The sequence below is a fragment of the Anomaloglossus baeobatrachus genome, chromosome 5 (assembly GCF_048569485.1).
Source record: "Anomaloglossus baeobatrachus isolate aAnoBae1 chromosome 5, aAnoBae1.hap1, whole genome shotgun sequence".
Lineage (NCBI taxonomy): Eukaryota > Metazoa > Chordata > Amphibia > Anura > Aromobatidae > Anomaloglossus > Anomaloglossus baeobatrachus.
In genome coordinates this window covers 10,216,384-10,243,755 of record NC_134357.1, presented here as the reverse complement: position 1 = coordinate 10,243,755, position 27,372 = coordinate 10,216,384, and the positions used below count along the sequence as shown (strand labels likewise).

General features: G+C 50.4%; 1 protein-coding gene across 1 annotated transcript in view; it reads left to right on the top strand.

Moving 5' to 3' along the window:
- Positions 1 to 17,262: 17,262 nt before the first annotated feature.
- Positions 17,263 to 27,372, top strand: part of ACSL5 (acyl-CoA synthetase long chain family member 5) — a 56,689-nt gene continuing 46,579 nt past the window's right edge. Inside the window, exons 1-2 of the mRNA XM_075348214.1 lie at positions 17,263 to 17,363; positions 24,432 to 24,602. Coding sequence (XP_075204329.1) covers positions 24,447 to 24,602 — 156 coding nt within the window. The 5' untranslated portion in view covers positions 17,263 to 17,363; positions 24,432 to 24,446. The remainder of the gene's footprint in view (positions 17,364 to 24,431; positions 24,603 to 27,372) is intronic.

Genomic DNA, 27,372 nt, shown 5'->3' with positions numbered 1-27,372 from the left:
ACTCCCACCATAGCGCATCCCAGAAGACAGGTGACCCCAGACTTGGACACTCCGAAGAGCTCTTTACTTTTCCATTTATGGCTTCTTCTGGCCTCTCTATGTGCATGTTTCAAGAGGCACATGAGGAGATTGTGTGTAGTGATGCCTAACTATTTGAGAAGCCATGGTCAGAAGAAGACGACGGTGGAGAACGGCAATTACCATCTCAAGAGGTTGATGATGATGATGATGATGAGGCACAGTTGCCAACAAGTCATGTTAAGTCAACAAGTCAGAAGGACCAGAGTGAGGAAGTGGAAGACAAGGTGGTGGATAATGAAGTCACCGACCCAATCTGGAAAGATGGCATGCAAGGGGGGCACAGCGACACAGAGGGGGAGAGATCCACAGCATCGCAAGAGGCAGAGGAGTGGCCAGAGGGGGAAGGTAGGCAACTATTTTCAAACCACCCACAAGTGGCAAGATCCCAGGCCAAGAGTTAGGCGTTGCCCAGTCTGGTGCTTTCTTACGGAACGGAAAGTGTAGAAGAAAATAGTCATTTGTAACCTGTGACAAACCAAGCTCAGCAGGGGCCAGCCTGACCACCACCAGCCTGACCACCACCTGCATGCTCAGGCACATGTCATCCAAGCATTTGACTAGGTGGGCCAAACACCTGAGTCCACATCGATGTCTGCAGGTGACACCATTGCCGCTTCCCTTTTGCTACTTGCTGGTCAATCCACCATCCAGGATGCAGGTGCAGATGCCTCTTGCTCTGCATCTGTCTTTGCACCACCATCAACAACTACATCCACCTACTTGTCCCAGTGCAACGTTCATCTGTCTCTACCCCAGGCCTTGGAACACAACCAGAAATACCCAGCTACCCTGAAAATGTTGCCATTTAGACTTGTGGACACTGAGGCTTTCCACAACCTCATGGTAGCAGCCATCCCTTGGTACTTGATCCCCAGCCGCCAATATTTTTCACTGTGTGCCATCCCCGGCTTACACAAGTGTGTGTCACATAACATCAGCTGTGTCCTGACCAACACAGTTACCAGGAAGGTCCATCTAACCACCGACACAAAGACAAGTGCTTGTGTCCAGGGATGCTACATTTTCTTAAAGGCACGCTGGGTGAACCTTGTGGAGACCATAACTGAGAAGGACACTGTTCGGGCACATGGGCTACCAACACCTAGAATTGTTGGTCCTAGTTCCATCCGGAGCTCAGCATTGTAGAAGTGATGGTGAAGAACCTGTGCTGATGTCACGATCATGTTACTGTAATGGGCGGAGCTCAGCAGAGAAGTGATGGTGAAGAACCTGTGCTGATGTCACGATCATGTTACTGTAATGGGCGGAGCTCAGCAGAGAAGTGATGGTGAAGAACCTGTGCTGATGTCACAATCATGTGACTGTAATGGGCGGAGCTCAGCAGAGAAGTGATGGTGAAGAACCTGTGCTGATGTCACGATCATGTGACTGTAATGGGCGGAGCTCAGCAGAGAAGTGATGGTGAAGAACCTGTGCTGATGTCACAATCATGTGACTGTAATGGGCGGAGCTCAGCAGAGAAGTGATGGTGAAGGACCTGTGGTGTAATCATTACAATGCTAGGGGTGTGACTAACTTAAAAAAAAGAATCGTGCCTGAACTCTCAGCTGTAACTTGAGGGATTCACATCCTAATTTGAGGACAGGTTTAGGAATTACAGATATTTAACTTGGAGCTGCCTCTTTTTCTATGGACCAAAAGTAAGTGGATAATTATCTTAGAAGCTCTGCAATGGTCTGCATGGGTCATTCCCTTATTATTCCATCATCAATTAAATAAATAAAAGGTCTGGGGCTGATACTAGGTGCGGCATTTACTTTTGGAGCTGTTGCTGTGAACCCCCAACATGTGGACTCAATGGAGAAGAAACCAACTATAATTATGCTGAAAAAAAAGAGAAGAAATCCAGCACAGCATGTCCTTTGTAACACATGGCAGAGGCGGTGTGCTGGCCAGGCATGCAGGGCTAACAATGGCCCTGGGGCACTAGTGGTTATTGATAATGTGATTGAAGACAGAAGCCGCCGGATGAATTCTAAGTCACAGGGCGAGACTTTCTTCTCAGATTCCACCAAATGCAGCAATGATTGGACAATGTGTTACACAGATGGACAATGACCCAAAACATCCGGCAAAAGCGAAGAAGAGAAATATTCTGCAATGTCCTCGCCAAATTGCAGCCCAATCGAGCTGCATTTCACAGAATTAAGACAAAACTTAAGGAGAAAGAGCCACAAACAAGAATCAACTAAAGTCACTGCAGTAAAGGTGGGAAAGCCTCACACCGTAGGAGACCAGCGATGGAGACGTCAATAGCTAAAAGCCTCACTCCGGAGGACACCAGCAATGGAGACGTCAATGGCTGAAACCCTCACTCCGGAGGAGACTAGCAATGGAGACGTCAATGGCTGAAAGCCTCACTCCAGAGGAGACTAGCAATGGAGATGTCCATGGCCGCAAGTCTCACACCGAAAGAGACCAGCGATGAAGACGTCCACAGCCGAAAGCCTCACACCAGAAGAGACCAGCGATGGAGATGTCCACAGCCGGCGGCCTCACACCAGAGGAGACCAGCGATGGAGACGTCCACTGCCAGAAGCCTCACACCAGGGGAGACCAGCGATGGAGACGTCCACGGCCGAAAGCCTCACACTGGAGGAGACCAGTGATGGAGACGTCCACATCCCGAGGCCTCACAATGGAGGAAACCAGCGAAGGAGACGTCCACAGACAGCGGCCTCACACCGGAGGAGACCAGCGATGGAGACGTCCACAGCCAAAAGCCTCACACCGGAGGAGAGCAGCGATGGAGACGTCCACTGCCAGAAGCCTCACACCGGAGGAGACCAGCAATGGAGACGTCCACTGCTAGAAGCCTCACACCGGAGAAGACCAGCAATGGAGACGTCCACTGCCAGAAGCCTCACACCGGAGGAAACCAGTGATGGAGACGTCCACTGCCAGAAACCTCACACCAGAGGAGACCCGCAATGGAGACATCCACGGCCGAGAGCCTCATACCTGAGGAGACCAGCGATGGAGACGTCCACATCCCGAGGCCTCACACTAGAGGAGACAAGCGATGGAGACATCCACAGCCGGCGGCCTCACACCGGTACAGACCAGCGATAGAGACATCCACTGCCAGAAGTCTCACACCAGAGGAGACCAGCGATGGAGGCATCCACGGCCGGAAGCCTCACACCAGAGGAGACCAGCGATGGAGACTTCCACAGCTGGAAGCCTCACACCGGAGGAGACCAGTGATGGAGACGTCCACGACTGGAAGGCTTCAGTCATTGCTGCAAAAGATTCTCCACAAAGGATTAAAAATGCCGATTTTATTTATGGGAAAGATAATTTATTCAATTACTTATAATAACTGCAGACCGAACAATCAACCGAATCATCGTTCAGCTGAAAGCCATCTAATGTGTATGGGGGTCGTCACAGTTCACCCTCAGCGTGCGGCCCCCCCCTGCCGCAGACATATTACTGTCGGACTCCCTCTAATCCCGGGATCTTATCAGAATTAACACAAGACCTGCACAGTGAAGGGTTTCGCAGCCGGTTATTTTTTGCAGCCGCTTATCTTGCGTTTGTCATTGACCTTTTCCCTGGTGACCTGCGGAGATGACTCAATGGCGCTGATTGCTCGTGCACAGGTGAAGTCACAACGTGTAACACAAGATTCTGTGTCGCAATATGTACGGCGAGATCCCCTCTCCTCTATCAGTGTAGTCACAGCCAAGGGTCCGAAATCTAGTAGGTTCCCTGTAGTGGATCATGCACAGATCAACCTCTTATCTATCAAGAAGAAGAGATCAATAAGTTCATCCTCCCAGTGTCTTCCCCCCATCCACAGGTGGAGTACAGCGCAGCCCAGTGATTGAGGGCCGTGGATGGGATCAGCCCCCAATAGTCCTGTGTGTATGTGATCAGTTGTCTACCCAAAATCCCATAACACTCATGATTTTTCGGATACAAAGTAAGAAGCAGGAAAATGTCATTACTAGTGATGGGCGATCGTGCTCAGCACTGCTCCATACCTGATCGACCATCGGGGCGCTCGGATACACTCATTACTCAGCCGAGTATCGCAGGTGCTCGGGCGCCATGCTCGAGACCCCACCCCACAAGTTTTGCGGCTGTTAGACAGCCAATCAATATGCAGGGTTTGCCTGCCATACACGGTAATGCTGTAGCCATGTTGGTTACTGACATTACTGTGGTTGGACGGCTGCATGGCGTCATTAAGTCTATATAAGACTCAGGGGCACTATGCTCGGCACATTATCCTCAAAAATCCTTCTAAGGGCTACGTAATGCCCTTACTTTAGTAAAGCTGCTGTTATCTGCATTCAGTGTAGGGCTAGCTGCTGGAGGAGGGATAGTTTTTAATTAGAGGCATATAGGCAGGGTATATTGACTTACATTCCTTCTATACTTATACTGTTGCTGCAACCTAAAAATGAATGTCCTTTCCAGGGCTACATAATGTCCTTTCTTTAGTAAAGCTGCTGTTAGCTGCATTCAGTGTTGGAATAGCTGGTGGAGGAGGGATAGTTTTGGATTAGAGGCATATAGGCAGGGTTTATTGCCTTAAAGTTTTTCTATAGCTGCTGCAACCTAAAAGCAAAATTCTTTTTCAACGCTACATACTGTCCTTTCTTTAGTAAAACTGCTATTACCTGAATTCAGTGTAGGGATAGCTGCTGGATGAGGGATAGTTTTGGATTAGAGGCATATAGGCAGGGTTTATTGAATTACAGTCCTTCAATACTTATACTGCTGCTGCAACCTAAAAATGAATGTCCTGTTCAGGGCTACATATTTACTTTTCCCTAATAATACTGGAATGTTTGCAGGCATATATAGTATCTACCTAATTTAAAATGCGCAAGGAGTGCAGTAAGGACTGGGGAAGAGAACGTCCTGCTGATGGTGCATCCAGAGGCCAAGGCCGTGGGCAACGTGAAACTGCACCTTCTGCTGGAGCATAACAAACACACTCACCCATGAGACCTACAGTATCTTCCTGTCCCACTTTGCAGAGGGCATGGGGGACACCACTGTTGAATCCAGAACAGTACGGGCACGTTGTGGGCTACATTAGAGATAATGCTTCCAGTATATTTCCAAGCACCACCCTGTCTTCCACAAGGTCCAGTCTCGCTAGCCAAGAGTCTGGACTGCATAATCCTCATCCTGATTCTCATTGCTCTGATCATGTCAAGTTCCAAGACACAAGTGATTCCACACTTGGACACATCGAGGTGCTCTTTACATTTGCAATGATTGATTCTGGCCTCTCACCCTGCAAGATTCAATAGGGATATGAGGGGATCGTGAATTGTGATAGCCAAAAAATTGAGCAGCCACAGTCAAAAGAAGACGACAGTGGGGAACAGCAATTAGTATCTCAAGACGTAGAGGATTATGAGACACAGTCGCCAAGAAGGGATGTTGTTAAGTCAACAAGTCAGAAGGATAACCAAGGTGCAGAAGTGGAAGACGAGGTGGTGAACGATTAATTCACTGACCCAAGTTGTGCCATCCAGAGTGAGTATAGCAGTGCAAAGAGGGAGACATCCACATTACTGTAACAGGCAACAAGAGGCAGTGGTGTGGCCAGAGGGAGAAGGTGGGAAACTGTTCCCCAGAGCAATCACACTGGGCAAGTTCCCAGACAAAGGGATCCCAGTCTGATGCTTTTTTCAACAAAGTGCAGGCGATAAAAGAATGGATATTTGGGCAGGGTCCTCTCTCCTCCTGTAGACTGTGAGCCCTCACGGGCAGGGTCCGCTCTCCTCCTATACCAGTCTGTTTTGTACTGTTAATGATTGTTGTACGTATACCCTCTTTCACTTGTAAATCGCCATGGAATAAATGGCGCTATAATAATAATAAATAATAATAATAATAATAATATTTGGAAGCTGTGGTCTACAAAGATCAGCAGAAGCCTGGCCACCACCAGCATTCTCAGGGACATGTCATCCAAGCACCCGACTAGGTGGGCTGAACAAATGGGTCCACAGTCAGTGTCTGTGGGTGACTCCACTGCCTCTTCCCCTGGGCTACATGCTGGGCAATCCGAGTACGCTGGTGTGGATGACTTCCCTCCTGGACTTGTTGTTGCAACTTCGCAGACACTATCAGCAAGCACATCCAGTTCTTTGTCTCAGGCTGTGGAATGCAAGTGTAAATACCCAGCCACTAACCCACACACCCAAACACTAAACGGGCACATTTCAAGACTGCTTGAGCTCGAAATGTTGCCATTTAGGCTTGTGGACACTGAGGCTTTCTGCAACTGTCGCGGGCGGAGGAGGGGACGCCGCGCTCTCCCACTGCTCGGGTCCGGTCGCCACTGCGGCTGCGGCCTGCTGCTGCTCGGTGGCTCGAGCGATGGGCCAGATCCCGGGGACTCGAGCGGCGCTCCTCGCCCGTGAGTGAAAGGGGTTTGGTTTTTGGGATAGTTTATTGTCCGTGACGCCACCCATGGTTGTGGTGATTGTAGGGACACCACCGCTGCTCTGTATGGGAATCCCGGGAGTGGTGGTATGGAGCAGCCAGTTGTTGCTTTGCCCCTCCGTGGGTAGGGGGGTTGATTGTCCCGGAGCCCGGTGATGGGGTTGGGATGGTGGACAGGCGGGTTATGGGGCCTGTGGAGGTGCAGGGACGCAGGGGCAGCGCTGTGCCGCACAGCACGGACGTACTCACTCAGCCAGTAAACACGACACAGTTCTCGGTAAACAAACGGCTGGTTGGACGGGTCCCTCGGACGGCTACGGTGCTGATGTTCCCTGCAGTTAGCGGTGACGGTCACTTTCCTGCACCTAAGTACGGTTCTTTGGTAGCGATGGGTTCCCACCGGTAACCCGCTCCCCGACCTGGATATGAGCCGGAGGATCCCCTTTCTTGCCCGCAGGCGCTGGCCCTGGGAAACTAGTGCCTTGGCGGTGGCGGTGTCTCCCCTTAACGGTCGGACTGTTGCCTTCAATCGGGACTTGGTTGTTGGGAGACTCAGTGGTCCCCTTCACTGACGGATTTGGCAAATTATGGCGACTCCTAGCCTTGCCGGGATCCGAAAGGCCCCTGCCCTGGTGCTGACTGTTCTTTGTATACCGCTCCGGTACCGCCGGGTCACCACCCGCCCACGGTCCTTTCGGCAACCTCCGAGCAATCTCTCCTGCAGACGGTCACCGCCGTCTGCCAACCTTGCTGTCTCAGTCCGGGGCACACACCCGGACTAACTTCAGGCTTCTTGCTGTCACTTTTCTCTGTCACTACTCCCACTGTCTTCCTTCTCCTTCACTGTTTACTCCTCACACTTCAAACTCTCCACTTCATCTGCCTGGTTCTCCCGCCTCCAGGGCTGTGAACTCCTCGGTGGGTGGAGCCAACCGCCTGGCCCACCCCCTGGTGTGGACACCAGCCCCTGGAGGAAGGCAACAAGGATTTAAGTTTTGACTTCGGTGTACCTGCAGGGAATGTGGGGTGTGTGTGGTGTTGTGACCTGTGACCCCTGGCTTGCCCAGGGCGTCACATTCCCCCTTAGCAAAATGCAGACCGTCCTCAGGCTGCCCGTCCAACACCGGTTTTATTTTCCTTTTTTGTTTTTCTGAAAAAGATAAAAAACGGTAACATATATACAAGTAGAAAAACATCATCCCACATCGGGAGGCACATTTCTTAAACGTTACGGTTTTAAACGGTTAACGGTTACGGTCTCCGCTCTCTCCCACCCAAGCAACCTGGCCCTGATGCTGCCCCTAGAAAACAGGCAGCACCCCTTGACCCCAGTCCTGCACCAAGTTACCCGAGCGGGATCTGTCCTTCCCCTCCAGAGGGTAGCCACCGGTCCCTGTGGTGGCTGGGCCCCAGCCGGCTCTACTGCGGGCCCTCCCTCCAATCTGCCTCTCCGGAGGCGGCAAATGCGGAAACGGTAACACAACTTATTTACAAGCCACTAGCGTCTGTGGTTGCCCTGCAAGTTCACGGGCTTGTCCATAAGGAGTTCCTTATGCAAACAACTTCAATCGGTCCCCACGGGGACAACGGTGCCGGCAACGGACGGTTTTCCAATCACGGTAGACAATCAGGTTAACTTCGGTTAATCTTTTTCATCATTTGCAAAACTTTTCAAACAAACAGACTTTGGTCCCAACGGGGACGGTGCAACGGTGCTCCGCTGCCATTACTCAGAGTCTTCGGCTTCACCTGAGGGAGGGGGTGCAGCACTCACACGGGCCTCCTGGCTGCCCCTCAACTTCGCATCTAGGGCAAACCACCCCCTCTCTCCACAGTGCCGGGTGTACTGAACTATGTCGCCCGGCATCAGGTTACGGCCGGGGTGCTCCTCGGGCAGGTGAGCATTCACATCCCGCCGGGCTATAAACACTTCGGCCTCCAGGCCCGGTTCATAAATAAATCCATAGCCCCGGCGGACATCAAACCGCCTCACCTGTCCTTCATACAGCGGACCCCGGACACGAAAGGTCGCCTGACGGAGGTTCTCCTTTTTCCGGATTGCACGGGCCACCAACTCCGCGCCTTCTTCCTTTCCCTCTCACCGATCTCCAGGCCCAGCGGTACCGGCTCCCTGTCCCAATACGGCGCTGCTGCGAGCTCCGGCGCACGGGTCGGGCCCCGCGGGACATTTTGGACGCTGCCCACTGTCAGGGATCTGGGCGGCAGGTCCCGCGGCGTCTTGGCTTTGGGCGCCGCCTTGCAGCGGCAACCCGGCGCTACCTCAGCCGAGGTGTAGGGGATGGGCACAGGGGCTTTCCGCTGCTGGGCCTTCGGCTCAGAGCGGACTGTCGGCTCTGGCTCGGGGGACTTCTCAGGGGATGCCTCCGGTTCAGACTTCGGGGCCTTCCAGGGCAGCACCTCCGGGCGGCTACTGGCTCCGGCTGCAGGTCGGCCCGCTGGGGCGGGCATGCTGGGTATAGCTACCGGTTGCGGTGGCAGCAGGCCTAGTGGCGGGGTCACGGCTTCCGGGACGGGTGGCGAGGGAGGCAGCAGGGGGAGAGGGTCTGGACCGGATCCCGCAGCCGCGATGACCGGCCCTTCAAGGGCATCGGGGCGTGGGTCACTCACCCTCCCTTCCTCAGCTTCCTCCTCGCGTCTCCGCACGGTTGCTATCACATCCGCCATGTCGGCCTCCCACTCCTCCATGAGGAGCTGCATTTTGACCTGCAGCCTTTGGTAGAGCTGCGCGGTCCGGATCTCCACCCACGCCGCGGTTCCCGGCGCGGGGGCTACGGTGCTTCTAGACGGCATCCAAATGTTGCTGGCGGCCTCTCCCAGGAACAAGATGGTTGCAGGGTCCTGGCGTCCCTGCTTTTATAGCTGCGTTCACATGCAGCCAGCCGCCATTCCTTCCCCCTTAGCTTCTTTCCGGCCCCTCCTCTATCGGGGCGGGGTCTTGGCCTTCGCGCCTCTGCTACTCGAGAAGACGCTCGAGCGGGAACTTTTCGCGGCAAAGATGGCGGCTTCTGAATTTTTCCGGCCGGACACCTCCGGCGGTCACAAGGCGCACCTCTACCAGATGGCAGAGCGGTAAGATCCTGTTCGTAACGCCAAGTTGTCGCGGGTGGAGGAGGGGACGCCGCGCTCTGCCACTGCTCGGGTCCGGCCGCCGCTGCGGCCTGCTGCTGCTCGGTGGCTCGAGCGATGGGCCGGATCCCGGGGACTCGAGCGGCGCTCCTCGCCCGTGAGTGAAAGGGGTTTGGTTTTTGCTATAGTTTATTGTCCGTGATGCCACCCACGGTTGTGGTGATTGTAGGGACACCACCGCTGCTCTGTATGGGAATCCCGGGAGTGGTGGTATGGAGCAGCCAGTTGTTGCTTTGCCCCTCCGTGGGTAGGGGGGTTGATTGTCACGGGGCCCGGTGATGGGGTTGGGATGGTGGACAGGCGGGCTATGGGGCCTGTGGAGGTGCAGGGGCGCAGGGGCAGCGCTGTGGTGCACAGCACGGAGGTACTCACTCAGCCAGTAAACACGACACAGTTCTCGGTAAACAAACGGCTGGTTGGACGGGTCCCTCGGACGGCTACGGTGCTGATGTTCCCTGCAGTTAGCGGTGACGGTCACTTTCCTGCACCTAAGTACGGTTCTTTGGTAGCGATGGGTTCCCACCGGTAACCCGCTCCCCGACCTGGATATGAGCCGGAGGAGACCATTTCTTGCCCGCAGGCGCTGGCCCTGGGAAACTGGTGCCTTGGCGGTGGCGGTGTCTCCCCTTAACGGTCGGACTGTTGCCTTCAATCGGGACTTGTTTGTTGGGAGACCCAGTGGTCCCCTTCACTGACGGATTTGACAAATTATGGCGACTCCTAGCCTTGCCGGGATCCGAAAGGCCCCTGCCCTGGTCCTGACTGTTCTTTGTATACCGCTCCGGTACCGCCGGGTCACCACCCGCCCCCGGTCCTTTCGGCAACCTCCGAGCAATCTCTCCTGCAGACGGTCACCGCCGTCTGCCAACCTTGCTGTCTCAGTCCGGGGCACACACCTGGACTAACTTCAGGCTTCTTGCTGTCACTTTTCTCTATCACTACTCTCACTGTCTTCCTTCTCCTTCACTGTTTACTCCTCACACTTCAAACTCTCCACTTCATCTGCCTGGTTCTCCCGCCTCCAGGGCTGTGAACTCCTTGGTGGGTGGAGCCAACCGCCTGGCCCACCCCCTGGTGTGGACACCAGCCCCTGGAGGAAGGCAACAAGGATTTAAGTTTTGACTTCGGTGTACCTACAGGGAATGTGGGGTGCATGTGGTGTTGTGACCTGTGACCCCTGGCTTGCCCAGGGCATCACACAACCTCATGGCTGCAGCCGTCCCTCAGTACCGGGTTCCCAGCCGCCACTATTTTTCTTGGTGTGCTGTCCCTGCTGTACGCCACAAAGTGTCCCATAACATCACCCGTGCCTTGATCAACACATTTACTGGGAAGGTCCACGTAACCACTGACACGTGGACAAGTGCTTGTGGCCAGGGACGCTACATTTCCCTGACGGCACACTGGGTGAACCTTGTGGAGGTGGGAAATGAGTTGGACGCGTTGATGGCACATGTGCTACTGACACTTAGAATTGCGAGCCCTAGTTCTAGGTTTCCTTCATCTCCTACACCAGTTTCTGCTCCTACTCCTCATGCTCCATCTACGAATTATCATCTTGGAGCACATCGTCCATATCAGTTGCAAGCTGGAAGCTCTGCAGCACTGCCATGTGGACCAGGTGGAGATGGAGGAAGAAAGTGCACAGGATGATACTACCCAGCATCATCTCATCTACTCGGTGTGGATTGGGTGATAATGAGGAGGAGGCTGAGGAACAGATATTGTCTGCTCTACAGAGGGCACTACCCACACCAGCTTCATCTCATCTGACCAGCGTGAATGGGCTGAGGAGGAGGAGGAGATGCAGGGTTGTCCTCCCAGTGTGGATAGGGAAGTCTTGCCCGTTGGGAGTCTGGCACACTTCAGACTTTATGTCCCGCTGCCTTTCCCGTGTTCCTTGCGTTATGCACATTTTGGCCAACACTGATTACTTGTCGTTCACCCTTGTCGACTCACGCTATAAGGAGAACTTTCCATCTCTCCTTTCTGAGGTGGAGAGGGCTAAAAAAAATGGTGCAATACCAGGAGGCCCTAATCGAACAAGTAGTGCAAAATTCCCATCGGACTGCGCTGGTTGCAGAGGTCATAATTCCTTGGGCAGCCAAGGAGAAGAGACGAGGGAGACACACAAAAGAACCAACAGAGGCTGGGGGACACCCTGAAAGGTCTGGGACAGGTTCATTGTACCCTCCCAGCACCCGGGTCCTGATGTGCGGGGTGGTCTCACAAGGAGGGAAGTTTATGAAGATGTTACAGGAGAATCTAACTGACCATACCACCGTCCTCCATGATGTACCGTACATCTATTGGGTATCCAAGCTGGACATGTGGCATGATCTGTCCCTCTACGCCTTGGAGGTGCAGCCTGTCCTGACGCTAGTGTTTTGTCAGAGAGGCTTTTTAGTGGCACCAGGGACAAAATAACTGATAGGCGCATCCGCCTGACAACTGACAACGCTGAATATTATCATAATGAACAAGGCCTGGATTGGCCCCAACTTCTCAACTCTACCGGATGACACCAACCGAACCAAAAGCCAATTCAAATGTTCCTCTTTTTTTTCTGTTGTATGCACCCATTCCCACCCAAAAAAGAGTATACAGCTCATGGTTTCTTCTTTTTCTCTTCATTCTGCACCTCCTAGACCACATCCAGAGGATTATCAGGTGCCCCAGCCTGAAAACATTCTCTCTCATTATTATGGCATAAGGCAAATAGAAATAATTTTGGTTCCTAATTGACATAAAACGAGAGAAAAACCTGCAGATGTGTCTTTATAGAGAGCGGAGGGAAAACCTGCAGATGTGTCTGTATAGAGAGCGGAGGGGAAAACCTGCAGATGTGTCTTTATAGAGAGTGGAGGGAAAACCTGCAGATGTGTCTTTATAGAGAGCAGAGGGAAAACCTGCAGATGTGTCTGTATAGAGAGTGGAGGGGAAAACCTGCAGATGTGTCTGTATAGAGAGCGGAGGAAAAACCTGCAGATGTGTCTTTATAGAGAGCGGAGAAAAAAAACCTGCAGATGTGTCTGTATAGAGAGGGGAGGGAAAACCTGCAGATATGTCTATATACAGAGCAGAGGAAAAAAACCCTGCAGATGTGTCTGTATAGAGAGCGGAGGGAAAACCTGCAGATGTGTCTGTATAGAGAGCGGAGGAAAAAACCTGCAGATGTGTCTGTATAGAGAGCGGAGGGAAAACCTGCAGATGTCTCTATATAGAGAGCGGAGGGAAAACCTGCAAATGTGTCTATATACAGAGCAGAGGAAAAAACACCTGCAGATGTGTCTGTATAGAGAGCGGAGGGAAACTAAGGGTTTCATCTGTAGTTACATAGGTTCATCCTTCCTCCACCAATTATACATTTTGTCATTATCTCATCTATAACAGACAATGTTGTGTAGTGAGGAATCTTTTGGCCCTGATATAAAGCTGTTCTAGTATCTGCCATCACTACCTCTTGTGGTCGCATTCCACAGTCTGACTGCTCTAACTGTAAAGAACCCTTCCTATTTAGCTGCCAGAATCGCCTACCTTCCCGGCACAGTGAGTGCCTCCTGGTCCTTAGTATTGTCTTTGGAAGTCCTGTGACGTCCTTTATACTGACCACACACATGTATTTATACATATAATGAGATCTCCTCTGAGACGTATTTTATCCACCTCTCATCATACAGGCGGCCTCCATTCCTCATCATACGGGCGGGCTCCATTACTCCTCATACGGGCGGCCTCCATTCCTCATCATACGGGCAGCCTCCATTACTCATCATACGGGCGGCCTCCATTACTCATCATACGGGCGGCCTCCATTACTCCTCATACGGGCGGGCTCCATTACTCATCATACGGGCAGCCTCCATTACTCATCATACGGGCGGGCTCCATTACTCCTCATACGGGCGGCCTCCATTACTCATCATACGGGCGGCCTCCATTACTCATCATACGGGCGGCCTCCATTACTCATCATACGGACGGCCTCCATTACTCCTCATACGGGCGGCCTCCATTACTCATCATACGGGCGGCCTCCATTACTCATCATACGGGCGGCCTCCATTACTCATCATACGGGCGGCCTCCATTACTCATCATACGGGCAGCCTCCATTACTCATCATACGGGCGGCCTCCATTCCTTGTAGTAATCTAGTTGCCGCCTTTGAACTGCCTCTAACTTCTGAATGTCCTTTTTAAAATGTGGAGCCAAAAACTGGATCCCATATTCCAGATGTGGCCTTACAAGTGATTTATAGAGGGGTAACAATACGTTGGGATCACGGGATCTCATCTCTCTTTTTCTCCTCCCTTTAGCAGCTGCTGCCTGACATTGAGTGCTGCTGATCAGTTACTTGTACCCAGAATCCCCCGCTCCTTCTCCTGTTCTGTAGTCCGGAGTTTCCTTCCATTTAATGTATATGCAGTTATAGGATGACTCTGTCCTCGGGGCATTACTTAACATTTATCACCATTACATCTCCTCTGTCCAGTGTCTGCACATTCTGATATCTTATCCAGATCCTTCTGTAATATTGTATCAAGGTCAGTTTTTAATATCCTACATAGTTTGGTGTCATCAGCAAAGACTGACACTTTACTATCAATCCCATCCACAAGGTCATTAATAAAGAGATTAAAAAGAATCGGTCCTAGCACAGATCCCTTCGGTCCCCACTGTTCCCAGTACAGATCTCTGTGGTCCCCCACTGCTCCCAGTACAGATCCCTGCAATCGTTCCCAGTACAGATCCCTGCGGTCCATACTGCTCCCAGTACAGATCCCTGCGGTCCCCATTGCTCCCAGTACAGATCCCTGTGGTCCCCACTTCTCCCAGTACAGATCCCTGTGGTCCCCCCTATTCCCAGTACAGATCCCTGCGATCGCTCCCAGTACAGATCCTTGCGGTCCCCACTGCTCCCAGTACAGATCCCTGCGGCCCCCACTGCTCCCAGTACAGATCCCTGCGGCCCCCACTGCTGACTATAGCTCATATAGAGAACATACAATTTATGACTACTGTTGTTTCCTTTTAGCCAATTCCTTACCCAGTTGCATATAGTTTGCCCTAGTCCTTGCTTCTGGAGCTTCAGTATAAGGCTATTATGTGGTACAGGATCAAATGCCTTTACAAAGTCCATATAAATCACATCAGCTGCATTACCAATATCCAGGTTTGCACTTACCTCCTCCTAGAACCCCAACAGGTTGGTCAGACACGATTTATCTTTCATGAATTCATGCTGTCTGTCGGTTATTATATTATTTTCTGCAATATATTTTTGCATGTCATCCCTTAAAATTCCCTCAAAAACTTTGCACCCCCCTGATGTCAGGCTTACTGGACGGTATATGCCTGGATCCACAATCTTACCTTTCTTAAATATCGATACCACATCAGCCATTCTCCAATTCTGAGGCACCAACTGTTGTGAATGTCAGTTATGCTTTTGCTGCTGTGAAGCTCCCTCTTGTGGCCAGGAATGGTTTGGACAGAGACCAGGTGTGTTGAGCAATGGGCGTTTCCATTGCTAACTCTCTGCTTATTTAAACCCTGGTCTGCTAGCAGGCTATGCCGGATGTCAGTTGTTCTTTGTTCACCAGCCTGCTTCATCCTGCTCCAGACCACATCTACCCCAGATAAGTGCTTTGCTCTTTATTTGTTGTTTGGTTCTTTTTGCTCTTATCTGAGTTTGTCATTTGCTGTGGTTTTTGTCAGTTTATTTGCATGCAGGGACCTTCCCCTCAGTTGCTTAGCTGGGAAGCTCCCTGCAGCTATGTTTGGAGTATTGCTCCTATTAGTCCATGTGTTTGTTGCTTCTTGAATTTGTAATGGTTCCTGCTTTCTGTTCATTAGTATGACAAGAGCGCCTGGTATAGGACGGAGTTCAGATCTAGCGATCTGAGGGCTTTTTGTACTATCAGGTTTTTGGATTTTTGCAGGGTTTTTCTCTGGCCACCATCAGTCCCTTTCCTATCCTGTCCTATTTAGTCAGTAGGGCCTCACCTTTTGCTAATCCTATCATCTATCTGTGTATTGTGTTTTCCTATATCACCGCTGTCTTTGAATGTGGGGGGCTTGCTATTCTTTATCTGTTTTCTGAGGCAGAGAGTTATTCATCTTTCCTTCCTTTAGGATAGCTAGTTCTCCGGCTGGGTTCGCGGTGCACAGGATGTTAGGTCACCTCTCGGCTACTTCTAGTGTTGATGGTTAGTAAGGGGATGGCGGCCAGATTAGTTGCCAATGCTCTTGTCACCTTTTACCAATGATTTATGGTGGTCTTCCATGGTTCCAGATCATAACAACCAACCCTGTTACAAGCGAGTCTAAGAAGATGATATACAGCGGTCTGTCAATTACTGAGCTCATTTCCCTCAGTACTGAGGGATGAATGCCATCTGGCCCAGGGAATTTGTCAATGTTTAGTTTGCTCAGATTTCAGGCGTACTTCTTCTTGTGTTAAATTAGTTATATCAAGTAGAAAATTTAGATTTTTGCAATGTTGAATGATCCTTGGAACAGTCAGTTCCTCCTTAAACACGGATGAAAAGTGCCTGTTTAATATCTTGGCCTTTTCTTTGTCCTCTATAATTATCCTGTTATAATCTTTTAACGGGCTGATACCATCCTTTTTTCCTTTTGGCATTGATGTATTTATTACATTTTTGGGGATTTATTTTAATGTCATTGGCAATTTGTGTTTCAGTAGCTAATTTTGCTAGCTTTATTACCTTTCTTATTGATATCTTTATACTCATAAAAGGCCGTTTCTGTATTTTCAGCCTTCAAGATTTTGAACGCCTTATTTTACATTGTACTGTTTTATTTATCCATAGTGGTTTCTTTTTAATCCTGGACATTTTATTACTACAGGGTATAGGTTTTCCAGCAGTATTTGGCACTGTGTGGAAGTTTTATTTCACACTGCTTGTTAGTATTGACATTGCATGTTAACCCTTATAATTGCTCTAACTTTCAATTATTTGGCCTTGTGCTGCACTATTATGTGATCATAGCATATCAGTTGTATTTGGCATTTTATGGCAGTGGTCTGTGAGCATAATGTCAGTAAACGGCCTCAATCACACATCCGCTTTTTGCATATTAGTACTGTATGTGTTTTTCATGCCATTTGCAGCTAGATTGGTGAAAGGGGCTACTCACATGTCTGTGCCTTATAGAATGAGCGATCCACTGAAAATCACAAAGACATGTTGGGTATTGGCCAAAGGGACTTTTGGAGCCCCCAAGGCTCTGGGGCTCGGTGTGATTGCAACCTCTGCACCTATTGTAATTACACCACTAATTCCAGAGCTGGGGGCAATAAATAACCCACAGAACTGCCCCTGGAAATTAGGAGTTAAATTCACCTCTTTTCAATATTTCCAGCTCACTTGCAAATCCCCAGCACAGATGACTGACCGCCGCTTCCTGAAAATTACACTGTCAAATTTGGTGGCGATTCTGTAACCTGAGGACGATCGGTGGCTGCTCGGGCCCCGCTGTCATCGCGCAGTATAAAAACACAGACAATTGCACCTTTGAACTGATTGCAGCCAAGGTGCAAAGATCAGACTCCGAGTGCAGAGTGCGGCTGTTATTAGCGCTGCCCGGGGATGGGATCACGGCAGATCCTCGCAAGGACTTGTCAGGATACAGCCGGTGCCAAGACTTCTGCATGAGGATCCCGGGAGGTGAGTCCTGCGGGGCTTGTGGTGGCCGACTCAGGGGCGGACATATCATTGGTGCAGCTGCGCAAGGGCCCAAGGGATGGATCTGTGTGCTGCAAAGGGCCCAAATATTGTTCTTGCACAGGAGCCTCTTCTGTCTGTGTCCCCTAGTGATCTGAGTATTGGGGCAGTAAGGAAGGCCGGGCAGAGAGGACGGCGGGGCAGAGAGGACGGCGGGGCAGAGAGGACGGCGGGGCAGAGAGGACGGCGGGGCAGAGAGGACGGCCGGGCAGAGAGGACGGCCGGGCAGCCTGCAGGGCAGAGGTCTCCAGCAATTCTTAGACTACCACTCCCAGCATGTCCTGGGAGTTGGAGTTATCATAATTTACATACTGCTGCTGTAGGGTTAGTACTACGCAGCCGGACAGAGCTACCTGTGATGTCCGAATATGGTGACCGCTGGGGACTATGGTGACCACTGGGGTATATGGTGACGGCTGGGGTACATGGTGACGGCTGGGGTATATGGTGAGGGCTGGGGTACATGGTGACGGCTGGGGTACATGGTGACGGCTGGGGTATATGGTGACGGCTGGGGTATATGGTGACGGCTGGGGTACATGGTGACGGCTGGGGTACATGGTGACGGCTGGGGTATATGGTGACGGCTGGGGTACATGGTGACGGCTGGGGTACATGGTGACAGCTGGGGTACATGGTGACGGCTGGGGTATATGGTGACGGCTGGGGTATATGGTGACGGCTGGGGAATATGGTGACGGGTGGGGTACATGGTGACGGCTGGTGTATATGGTGACGGCTGGGGTATATGGTGACGGGTGGGGTACATGGTGACGGCTGGTGTATATGGTGACGGCTGGGGAATATGGTGACGGGTGGGGTACATGGTGACGGCTGGGGTATATGGTGACGGCTGGGGTATATGGTGACGGGTGGGGTACATGGTGACGGCTGGGGTACATGGTGACGGCTGGTGTATATGGTGACGGCTGGGGTATATGGTGACGGGTGGGGTACATGGTGACGGCTGGTGTATATGGTGACGGCTGGGGAATATGGTGACGGGTGGGGTACATGGTGACGGCTGGTGTATATGGTGACGGCTGGGGTATATGGTGACGGGTGGGGTACATGGTGACGGCTGGGGTACATGGTGACGGCTGGTGTATATGGTGGCGGCTGGGGTATATAGTGACGGCTGGGGTACATGGTGACGGCTGGGGTATATGGTGACGGCTGGGGTATATGGTGACGGCTGGGGAATATGGTGACGGGTGGGGTACATGGTGACGGCTGGGGTACATGGTGACGGCTGGGGTACATGGTGACGGCTGGGGTACATGGTGACGGCTGGGGTATATGGTGACGGCTGGGGTATATGGTGGCGGCTGGGGTATATGGTGACGGCTGGGGTACATGGTGACGGCTGGTGTATATGGTGACGGCTGGGGTATATGGTGACGGCTGGGGTATATGGTGACGGCTGGGGTATATGGTGACGGCTGGGGTATATGGTGACGGCTGGGGAATATGGTGACGGCTGGGGTATATGGTGACGGGTGGGGTATATGGTGACAGCTGGGGTATATGGTGACGGCTGGGGTATATGGTGACGGCTGGGTATATGGTGACGGCTGGGGTATATGGTGACGGCTGGGTATATGGTGACGGCTGGGGTATATGGTGACGGGTGGGGTATATGGTGACGGCTGGGGTATATGGTGACGGCTGGGCAATATGGTGACGCCTGGGGTATATGGTGACCGCTGGGGAATATGGTGACGGCTGGGGAATATGGTGACGGCTGGGGTATATGGTGACGGCTGGGGTATATGGTGACGGCTGGGGTATATGGTGACGGCTGGGTATATGGTGACGGCTGGGGTATATGGTGACGGCTGGGTATATGGTGACGGCTGGGGTATATGGTGACGGCTGGGTATATGGTGACGGTTGGGGTATATGGTGACGGGTGGGGTATATGGTGGCAACTGGGGTACATGGTGGCAACTGGGGTACATGGTGGCGGCTGGAGTACGTGGTGACGGCTGGGGTATGTGGTGACGGCTGGGGTATGTGGTGACGGCTGGGGTATGTGGTGGCGGCTGGGGTATGTGGTGACGGCTGGGGTATGTGGTGACGGCTGGGGTATGTGGTGACGGCTGGGGTATATGGTGACGGCTGGGGTATATGGTGACGGCTGGGGTATATGGTGACGGCTGGGATATATGGTGACGACTGGGGTATATGGTGACGGCTGGGGTATATGGTGACGGCTGGGCAATATGGTGACGCCTGGGGTATATGGTGACCGCTGGGGAATATGGTGACGGCTGGGGAATATGGTGACGGCTGGGGTATATGGTGACGGCTGGGGTATATGGTGACGGCTGGGGTATATGGTGACGGCTGGGTATATGGTGACGGCTGGGGTATATGGTGACGGCTGGGGTATATGGTGGCGGCTGGGGTATATGGTGACGGCTGGGGTATATGGTGGCGGCTGGGGTATATGGTGACTGCTGGGGTATATGGTGGTGGCTGGGGTATATGGTGACGGCTCGGGAGGCTGCAGGACACTGGACCCAGGGACACTGTGAGCAGAGACAGGACAGCGATGTCACCTCTCAGAGATAACGAGTGCAAATATTTACAATTCCAGAAATAATAAATCCCCACAATTAGAAACGTAACAATGTAACAATGTCAGGACACATCCAGCCTGTGCAGCCATCACCGCGCAGAGAGGAGCCGCTCACATCATTATTACTGCAAAGAGGATGTCAGATCCAAAGAGATCCCAGAGATCCCAGTGCAAGAAAGACGCAGAATCCTACAGATCAAAGAGGAAAACCGATCACTACTGAGACTGCGCTGAGGAGTATCTAAGCTGCAAGACAGTATCACACAGGATGGGTTTAGATACACAGCTCAGCAGACAGTATCACACAGGAGAGGATTAGATACACGGCTCAGCAGACAGTATCACACAGGAGAGGATAGATACACAGCTCAGCAGGCAGTATCACACAGGAGAGGATAGATACACAGCTCAGCAGACAGTATCACACAGGAGAGGATTAGATACACAGCTCAGCAGAAAGTATTACACAGGAGAGGATAGATACACAGCTCAGCAGACAGTATCACACAGGAGAGGATTAGATACACAGCTCAGCAGAAAGTATCACACAGGAGAGGATAGATACACAGCTCAGCAGACAGTATCACACAGGAGAGGATTAGATACACAGCTCAGCAGAGAGTATCACACAGGAGAGGATTAGATACACGGCTCAGCAGACAGTATCACACAGGAGAGGATAGATACACAGCTCAGCAGGCAGTATCACACAGGAGAGGATAGATACACAGCTCAGCAGACAGTATCACACAGGAGAGGATTAGATACACAGCTCAGCAGAAAGTATTACACAGGAGAGGATAGATACACAGCTCAGCAGACAGTATCACACAGGAGAGGATTAGATACACAGCTCAGCAGAAAGTATCACACAGGAGAGGATAGATACACAGCTCAGCAGACAGTATCACACAGGAGAGGATTAGATACACAGCTCAGCAGAGAGTATCACACAGGAGAGGATTAGATACACTGCTCAGCAGACGGTATCGCACAGGGGATGATTAGATACACGGCTCAGCAGACAGTATCACACAGGAGAGGATTAGATGCACAGTTCAACAGACAGTATTACAGTATAATATTAGATACACAGTTCAAGAGACAGTATCACACAGGAGAGGATTAGATACACGTCTCAGCAGACAGTATCACAATATTGGATTAGATACACGGCTCAGCAGACAGTATCACAATATTGGATTAGATACACGGCTCAGCAGAGTATAACACATCAATGACCTGATGCATAGAAGATGTAGCTCTCACGTTGTAGACTTGGGACACAGCCATTATTTCAATGACTGCTGAGTTATGGAGAAGACGTCATTAATATTTTTATTTTATAAATCAAAAGTTTAATAGAAAATAAGTAACTTTGTGATATGTTTTATCAGAGAAATCGGCTTCTCTCTCCTCTGGACGGATCATTCATTCTCGGGGATAGGAGATGACAGTTGGTGCTCATAAAGTTCTATGGAGAACGGTATCTGTCGTTTCAGGTGAACTTGCAGCAGAATGTCGGCGTCAGCTTCTCTGGACAATGAAAGATCCGTCCGGAGGAGACAGAAGCAGATTTCTCTGATAAGACATCTTTCAATGCTACTAATTATTAATATTCATATATGTAATATAACATTGTAATGCCGGTTCCCTTTAGGTTCCCCTATGAGGGGCTGGTTACACCCGTCACCTGATTCCGCTCACCCTGGTCACAACTGGACACGACAGCAGATGATACAGATGATTGCTGCAGTCTGCACCGGGGGAGCGGGAGCGGTGCGGCCCCCATCCGTTATACAGCGTTCATTAAATTAATAGCAATGTGGAAGTTCATATAATTGGCTTCTAGCGTCTATCCTGCAAGTCCACACATGTAACCGCCACAGGGAGGTGACCGGGCAACATCTGCAGGTGCATGTCATGGAGCCGCGCAGGGAGCCAAAAATCACAGCCCCCTGCACCCCGATCACACCGGCACATATCAGACAATCCGCCCCTTCAAGTACTGCCATTATAGCATGATATAAGGCTGAGCCGTGTATCTAAGCCATTCAGCTGTGATACTGTCTGCTGAGCCATGTATCTAAGCCATTCAGCTGTGATACTGTCTGCTGAGCCATGTATCTAAGCCATTCAGCTGTGATACTGTCTGCTGAGCCATGTATCTAAGCCTATCCTGTGTTATACTGTCTGCTGAGCCATGTATCTAAGCCACTCATGTGTGATGTCTGCTGAGCTGTGTATCTAAACCTATCCTGTGTGATACTGTCTGCTGAGCCGTGTATCTAAGCCACTCATGTGTGATACTGTCTGCTGAACCATGTATCTAAGCCTATCCTGTGTGATACTGTGCTGAGCCATGTATCTAAGCTACTTATGTGTGATGTCTGCTGAGCCATGTACCTAAACCTATCCTGTGTGATACTGTCTGCTGAGCCATGTATCTAAGCCACTCATGTGTGATACTGTTTGTTGAACTGTGTATCTAAACCACTCATGTGTGATACTGTCTGCTGTGCTGTGTATCTAATCCTCTCCTGTGTGATACTGTCTGCTGAGCCATGTATCTAAACATATCCTGTGTGATACTGTCTGCTGAGCCATGTATCTAAGCTACTTATGTGTGATGTCTGCTGAGCCATGTACCTAAACCTATCCTGTGTGATACTGTCTGCTGAGCTGTGTATCTAATCCTATCCTGTGTGATACTGTCTGCTGAGCTGTGTAACTCATCCTCTCCTGTGTGATACTGTCTGCTGAGCGGTGTATCTAATCCTCTCCTGTGTGATACTGTCTGCTGAGCTGTGTATGTAATCCTCTCCTGTATGATACTGTCTGCTGAGCTGTGTATCTAATCCTCTCCTGTGTGATACTGTCTGCTGAGCTGTGTATCTAATTTTCTCCTGTGTGATACTGTCTGCTGAGCTGTGTATCTAGTCTCCTGTATGATACTGTCTGCTGAGCTGTGTATCTAATCCTCTCCTGTGTGATACTGTCTGCTGAGCTGTGTATCTTATCCTCTCCTGTGTGATACTGTCTGCTGAGCTGTGTATCTAATCCTCTCCTGTGAGATACTGACTGCTGAGCTGTGTATCTCATCCTCTCCTGTGTGATACTGTCTGCTGAGCTGTGTATCCAATCCTATCCTGTGTGATACTTTCTGCTGAGCTGTGTATCTAATCCTCTCCTGTGTGATACTGTCTGCTGAGCTGTGTATCTAATCCTCTCCTGCGTGATACTTTCTGCTGAGCTGTGTATCTAATCCTCTCCTGTGTGATACTGTCTGCTGAGCTGTGTATCTAATCCTCTCCTGCGTGATACTGTCTGCTGAGCTGTGTATCTATCCTCTCCTGTGTGATACTGTCTGCTGAGCTGTGTATCTAATCCTCTCCTGCGTGATACTGTCTGCTGAGCTGTGTATCTAATCCTCTCCTGCATGATACTGTCTGCTGAGCTGTGTATCTAATCCTCTCCTGTGTGATACTGTCTGCTGAGCTGTGTATCTAATCCTCTCCTGTGTGATACTGTCTGCTGAGCTGTGTATCTAATCCTCTCCTGTGTGATACTGTCTGCTGAGCTGTGTATCTAATCCTCTCCTGCGTGATACTGTCTGCTGAGCTGTGTATCTAATCCTATAGTGTGTGATACTGTCTGCTGAGCTGTGTATCTAATCATCTCCTGCGTGATACTTTCTGCTGAGCTGTGTATCTAATCCTCTCATGTGTGATACTGTCTGCTGAGCTGTGTATCTAATCCTCTCCTGCGTGATACTTTCTGCTGAGCTGTGTATCTAATCCTCTCCTGTGTGATACTGTCTGCTGAGCTGTGTATCTAATCCTCTCCTGCGTGATACTTTCTGCTGAGCTGTGTATCTAATCCTCTCCTGTGTGATACTGTCTGCTGAGCTGTGTATCTAATCCTCTCCTGTGTGATACTGTCTGCTGAGCTGTGTATCTAATCCTCTCCTGCGTGATACTGTCTGCTGAGCTGTGTATCTAATCCTATAGTGTGTGATACTGTCTGCTGAGCTGTGTATCTAATCCTCTCCTGTGTGATACTGTCTGCTGAGCTGTGTATCTAATCCTCTCCTGTGTGATACTGTCTGCTGAGCCGTGTATCTAATCCTCTCCTGTGTGATACTGTCTGCTGAGCTGTGTATCTAATCCTATAGTGTGTGATACTGTCTGCTGAGCTGTGTATCTAATCCTCTCCTGTGTGATACTGTCTGCTGAGCTCTGTATCTAATCCTCTCCTGTGTGATACTGTCTGCTAAGCTGTGTATCTAATCCTCTCCTGCGTGATACTTTCTGCTGAGCTGTGTATCTAATCCTATCCTGTGTGATACCGTCTGCCGAGTATCACACAGCACGGCCTCGCCATCGTCCGTATTTTGGGTTTCTCACGTCCTCTTCCCTCTCGCTCAGGTTTCTAGGCTGGAGATGTGCTGCTGCCTGAGTCTCCTGTTCACCCCGCTCTCCACCCCGGCCATCGTCACCCTCCTCACCATCGGACTCACCGCTTTCTATTATGTCCTCACCAAACCCAAAGCGGTGCATCCGCCTATAGATCTGAACCGGCAGTCTATAGGGACAGAGGTAATATATGATTATATTTATTATTATTGTGCGGCTTGCTACACTCTCATGTCCTGTGTTTTACCCGTGTCCTTTTTGTGTCTTTATTCTTCTCCATTTCTCTTCTGATCGTCTTCATCCTTCTTGTTGATGGTCTCCTCATCTCTCCCCCATCTTCTTCATCCTTCTTGTTGATGGTCTCATCTCTCCCCAATCGTCTTCATCCTTCTTGTTGATGGTCTCCTCATCTCTCCCCCATCGTCTTCATCCTTCTTGTTGATGGTCTCCTCATCTCTCCCCCATCGTCTTCATCCTTCTTGTTGATGGTCTCCTCATCTCTCCCCCATCGTCTTCATCCTTCTTGTTGATGGTCTCCTCATCTCTCCCTCATGGTCTTCATCCTTCTTGTTGATGGTCTCCTCATCTCTCCCTCATGGTCTTCATCCTTCTTGTTGATCGTCTCCTCATCTCTCCCCCCATCATCTTCATCCTGCTTCTTGATGGTCTCCTCATCTCTCCCCCATCGTCTTCATCCTTCTTGTTGATGGTCTCCTCATCTCTCCCCCATCGTCTTCATCCTTCTTGTTGATGGTCTCCTCATCTCTCCCCCATCGTCTTCATCCTTCTTGTTGATGGTCTCCTCATCTCTCCCCCATCGTCTTCATCCTTCTTGTTGATGGTCTCCTCATCTCTCCCCCATCGTCTTCATCCTTCTTGTTGATGGTCTCCTCATCTCTCCCCCATCGTCTTCATCCTTCTTGTTGATGGTCTCCTCATCTCTCCCTCATGGTCTTCATCCTTCTTGTTGATGGTCTCCTCATCTCTCCCTCATGGTCTTCATCCTTCTTGTTGATCGTCTCCTCATCTCTCCCCCCATCATCTTCATCCTGCTTGTTGATGGTCTCCTCATCTCTCCCCCATCGTCTTCATCCTTCTCGTTGACGGTCTCCTCATCTCTCCCCCATCTTCTTCATCCTTCTTGTTGATGGTCTCCTCATCTCTCCCCCATCGTCTTCATCCTTCTTGTTGATGGTCTCCTCATCTCTTCTCCCATCATCTTCATCCTTCTTGTTGATGGTCTCCTCATCTCTCCCCCCATTGTCTTCATCCTTCTTGTTGATCATCTCATCTCTTCCCCCATCGTCTTCATCCTTCTTGTTGATCATCTCATCTCTCCCCCCATTGTCTTCATCCTTCTTGTTGATCATCTCATCTCTCCCCCCATTGTCTTCATCCTTCTTGTTGATCATCTCATCTCTTCCCCCATCGTCTTCATCCTTCTTGTTGATGGTCTCCTCATCTCTCCCTCATGGTCTTCATCCTTCTTGTTGATGGTCTCCTCATCTCTCCCTCATGGTCTTCATCCTTCTTGTTGATCGTCTCCTCATCTCTCCCCCCATCATCTTCATCCTGCTTGTTGATGGTCTCCTCATCTCTCCCCCATCGTCTTCATCCTTCTTGTTGATGGTCTCCTCATCTCTTCCCCTGTCGTCTTCATCCTTCTTGTTGATCATCTCCTCATCTCTTCCCCCATCGTCTTCATCCTTCTTGTTGATGGTCTCCTCACCTCTTCCCCCATCATCTTCATCCTTCTTGTTGATGGTCTCCTCATCTCTCCCTCATGGTCTTCATCCTTCTTGTTGATGGTCTCCTCATCTCTCCCTCATGGTCTTCATCCTTCTTGTTGATGGTCTCCTCATCTCTCCCTCATGGTCTTCATCCTTCTTGTTGATCGTCTCCTCATCTCTCCCCCCATCATCTTCATCCTGCTTGTTGATGGTCTCCTCATCTCTCCCCCATCGTCTTCATCCTTCTTGTTGATGGTCTCCTCATCTCTTCCCCCGTCGTCTTCATCCTTCTTGTTGATCATCTCCTCATCTCTTCCCCCATCGTCTTCATCCTTCTTGTTGATGGTCTCCTCACCTCTTCCCCCATCATCTTCATCCTTCTTGTTGATGGTCTCCTCATCTCTTCTCCCATCATCTTCATCCTTCTTGTTGATGGTCTCCTCATCTCTTCCCCCATCGTCTTCTCTAATGAGCTGGGTCTTTCTCATAAAGGCTCAATAAGATAACACTTCGATCAGGTCACATTGACCTTCAGGTTCGGTTTTGACTCCCGAGGGCGTCTCCTCAATGTCCTCTCTTGTTTTCGGTCTTCTGACTTCCAGATTTCTGTCATTGTCCCAATCCAACCTGTTGCTGTTCGCCTTCATTTCTCCTCCTTGAACTGTATTCTCCGAGGATCAGGACTTTACACTAATCCTGCCTTTTGTGCCATTGGCTCTGACTCTTCTCAGTGGAGTGTCCATGACTTGGATGATTTTCTCCATCCATCACTTTCCTGCTTTTCTTCTTCCTCTTGCCCCTTCATCTCTTCCTCAATTCTTGTATTTTCTAATGAACGGTTTCTTCTCTTTATAAATAAGATAAAGCTTCAGTCTTTTGTTCTCGTGGATCCATTTTCATTCCTAGTTCCCAGATAAATGCAGATTCTTCCTGCTACTTTGTGTCCTCAGGTTTCTCAATAAAGTGTTAATGATTTTGTGATTGTCTCCATCCTTTTCTTCTTGGTCTCATTCATTTCTTTGATATTGAGGTTTCTTCCAATCATCCAGTCCTCTGATACATCTGGAATAAGGTAATGATTCAGTCTGGTCACATTTGCCTTTATGTCCAGTTTGGCCCCCAGTTCCCATGTGAAAGATTCAGTTGGTGTCTTGAGTTTGGGTCTTCAGACTTCCTGATTTCTGTGTCTTCTTCGTCCATCTTGTTGCTGATCTTCTTCACTC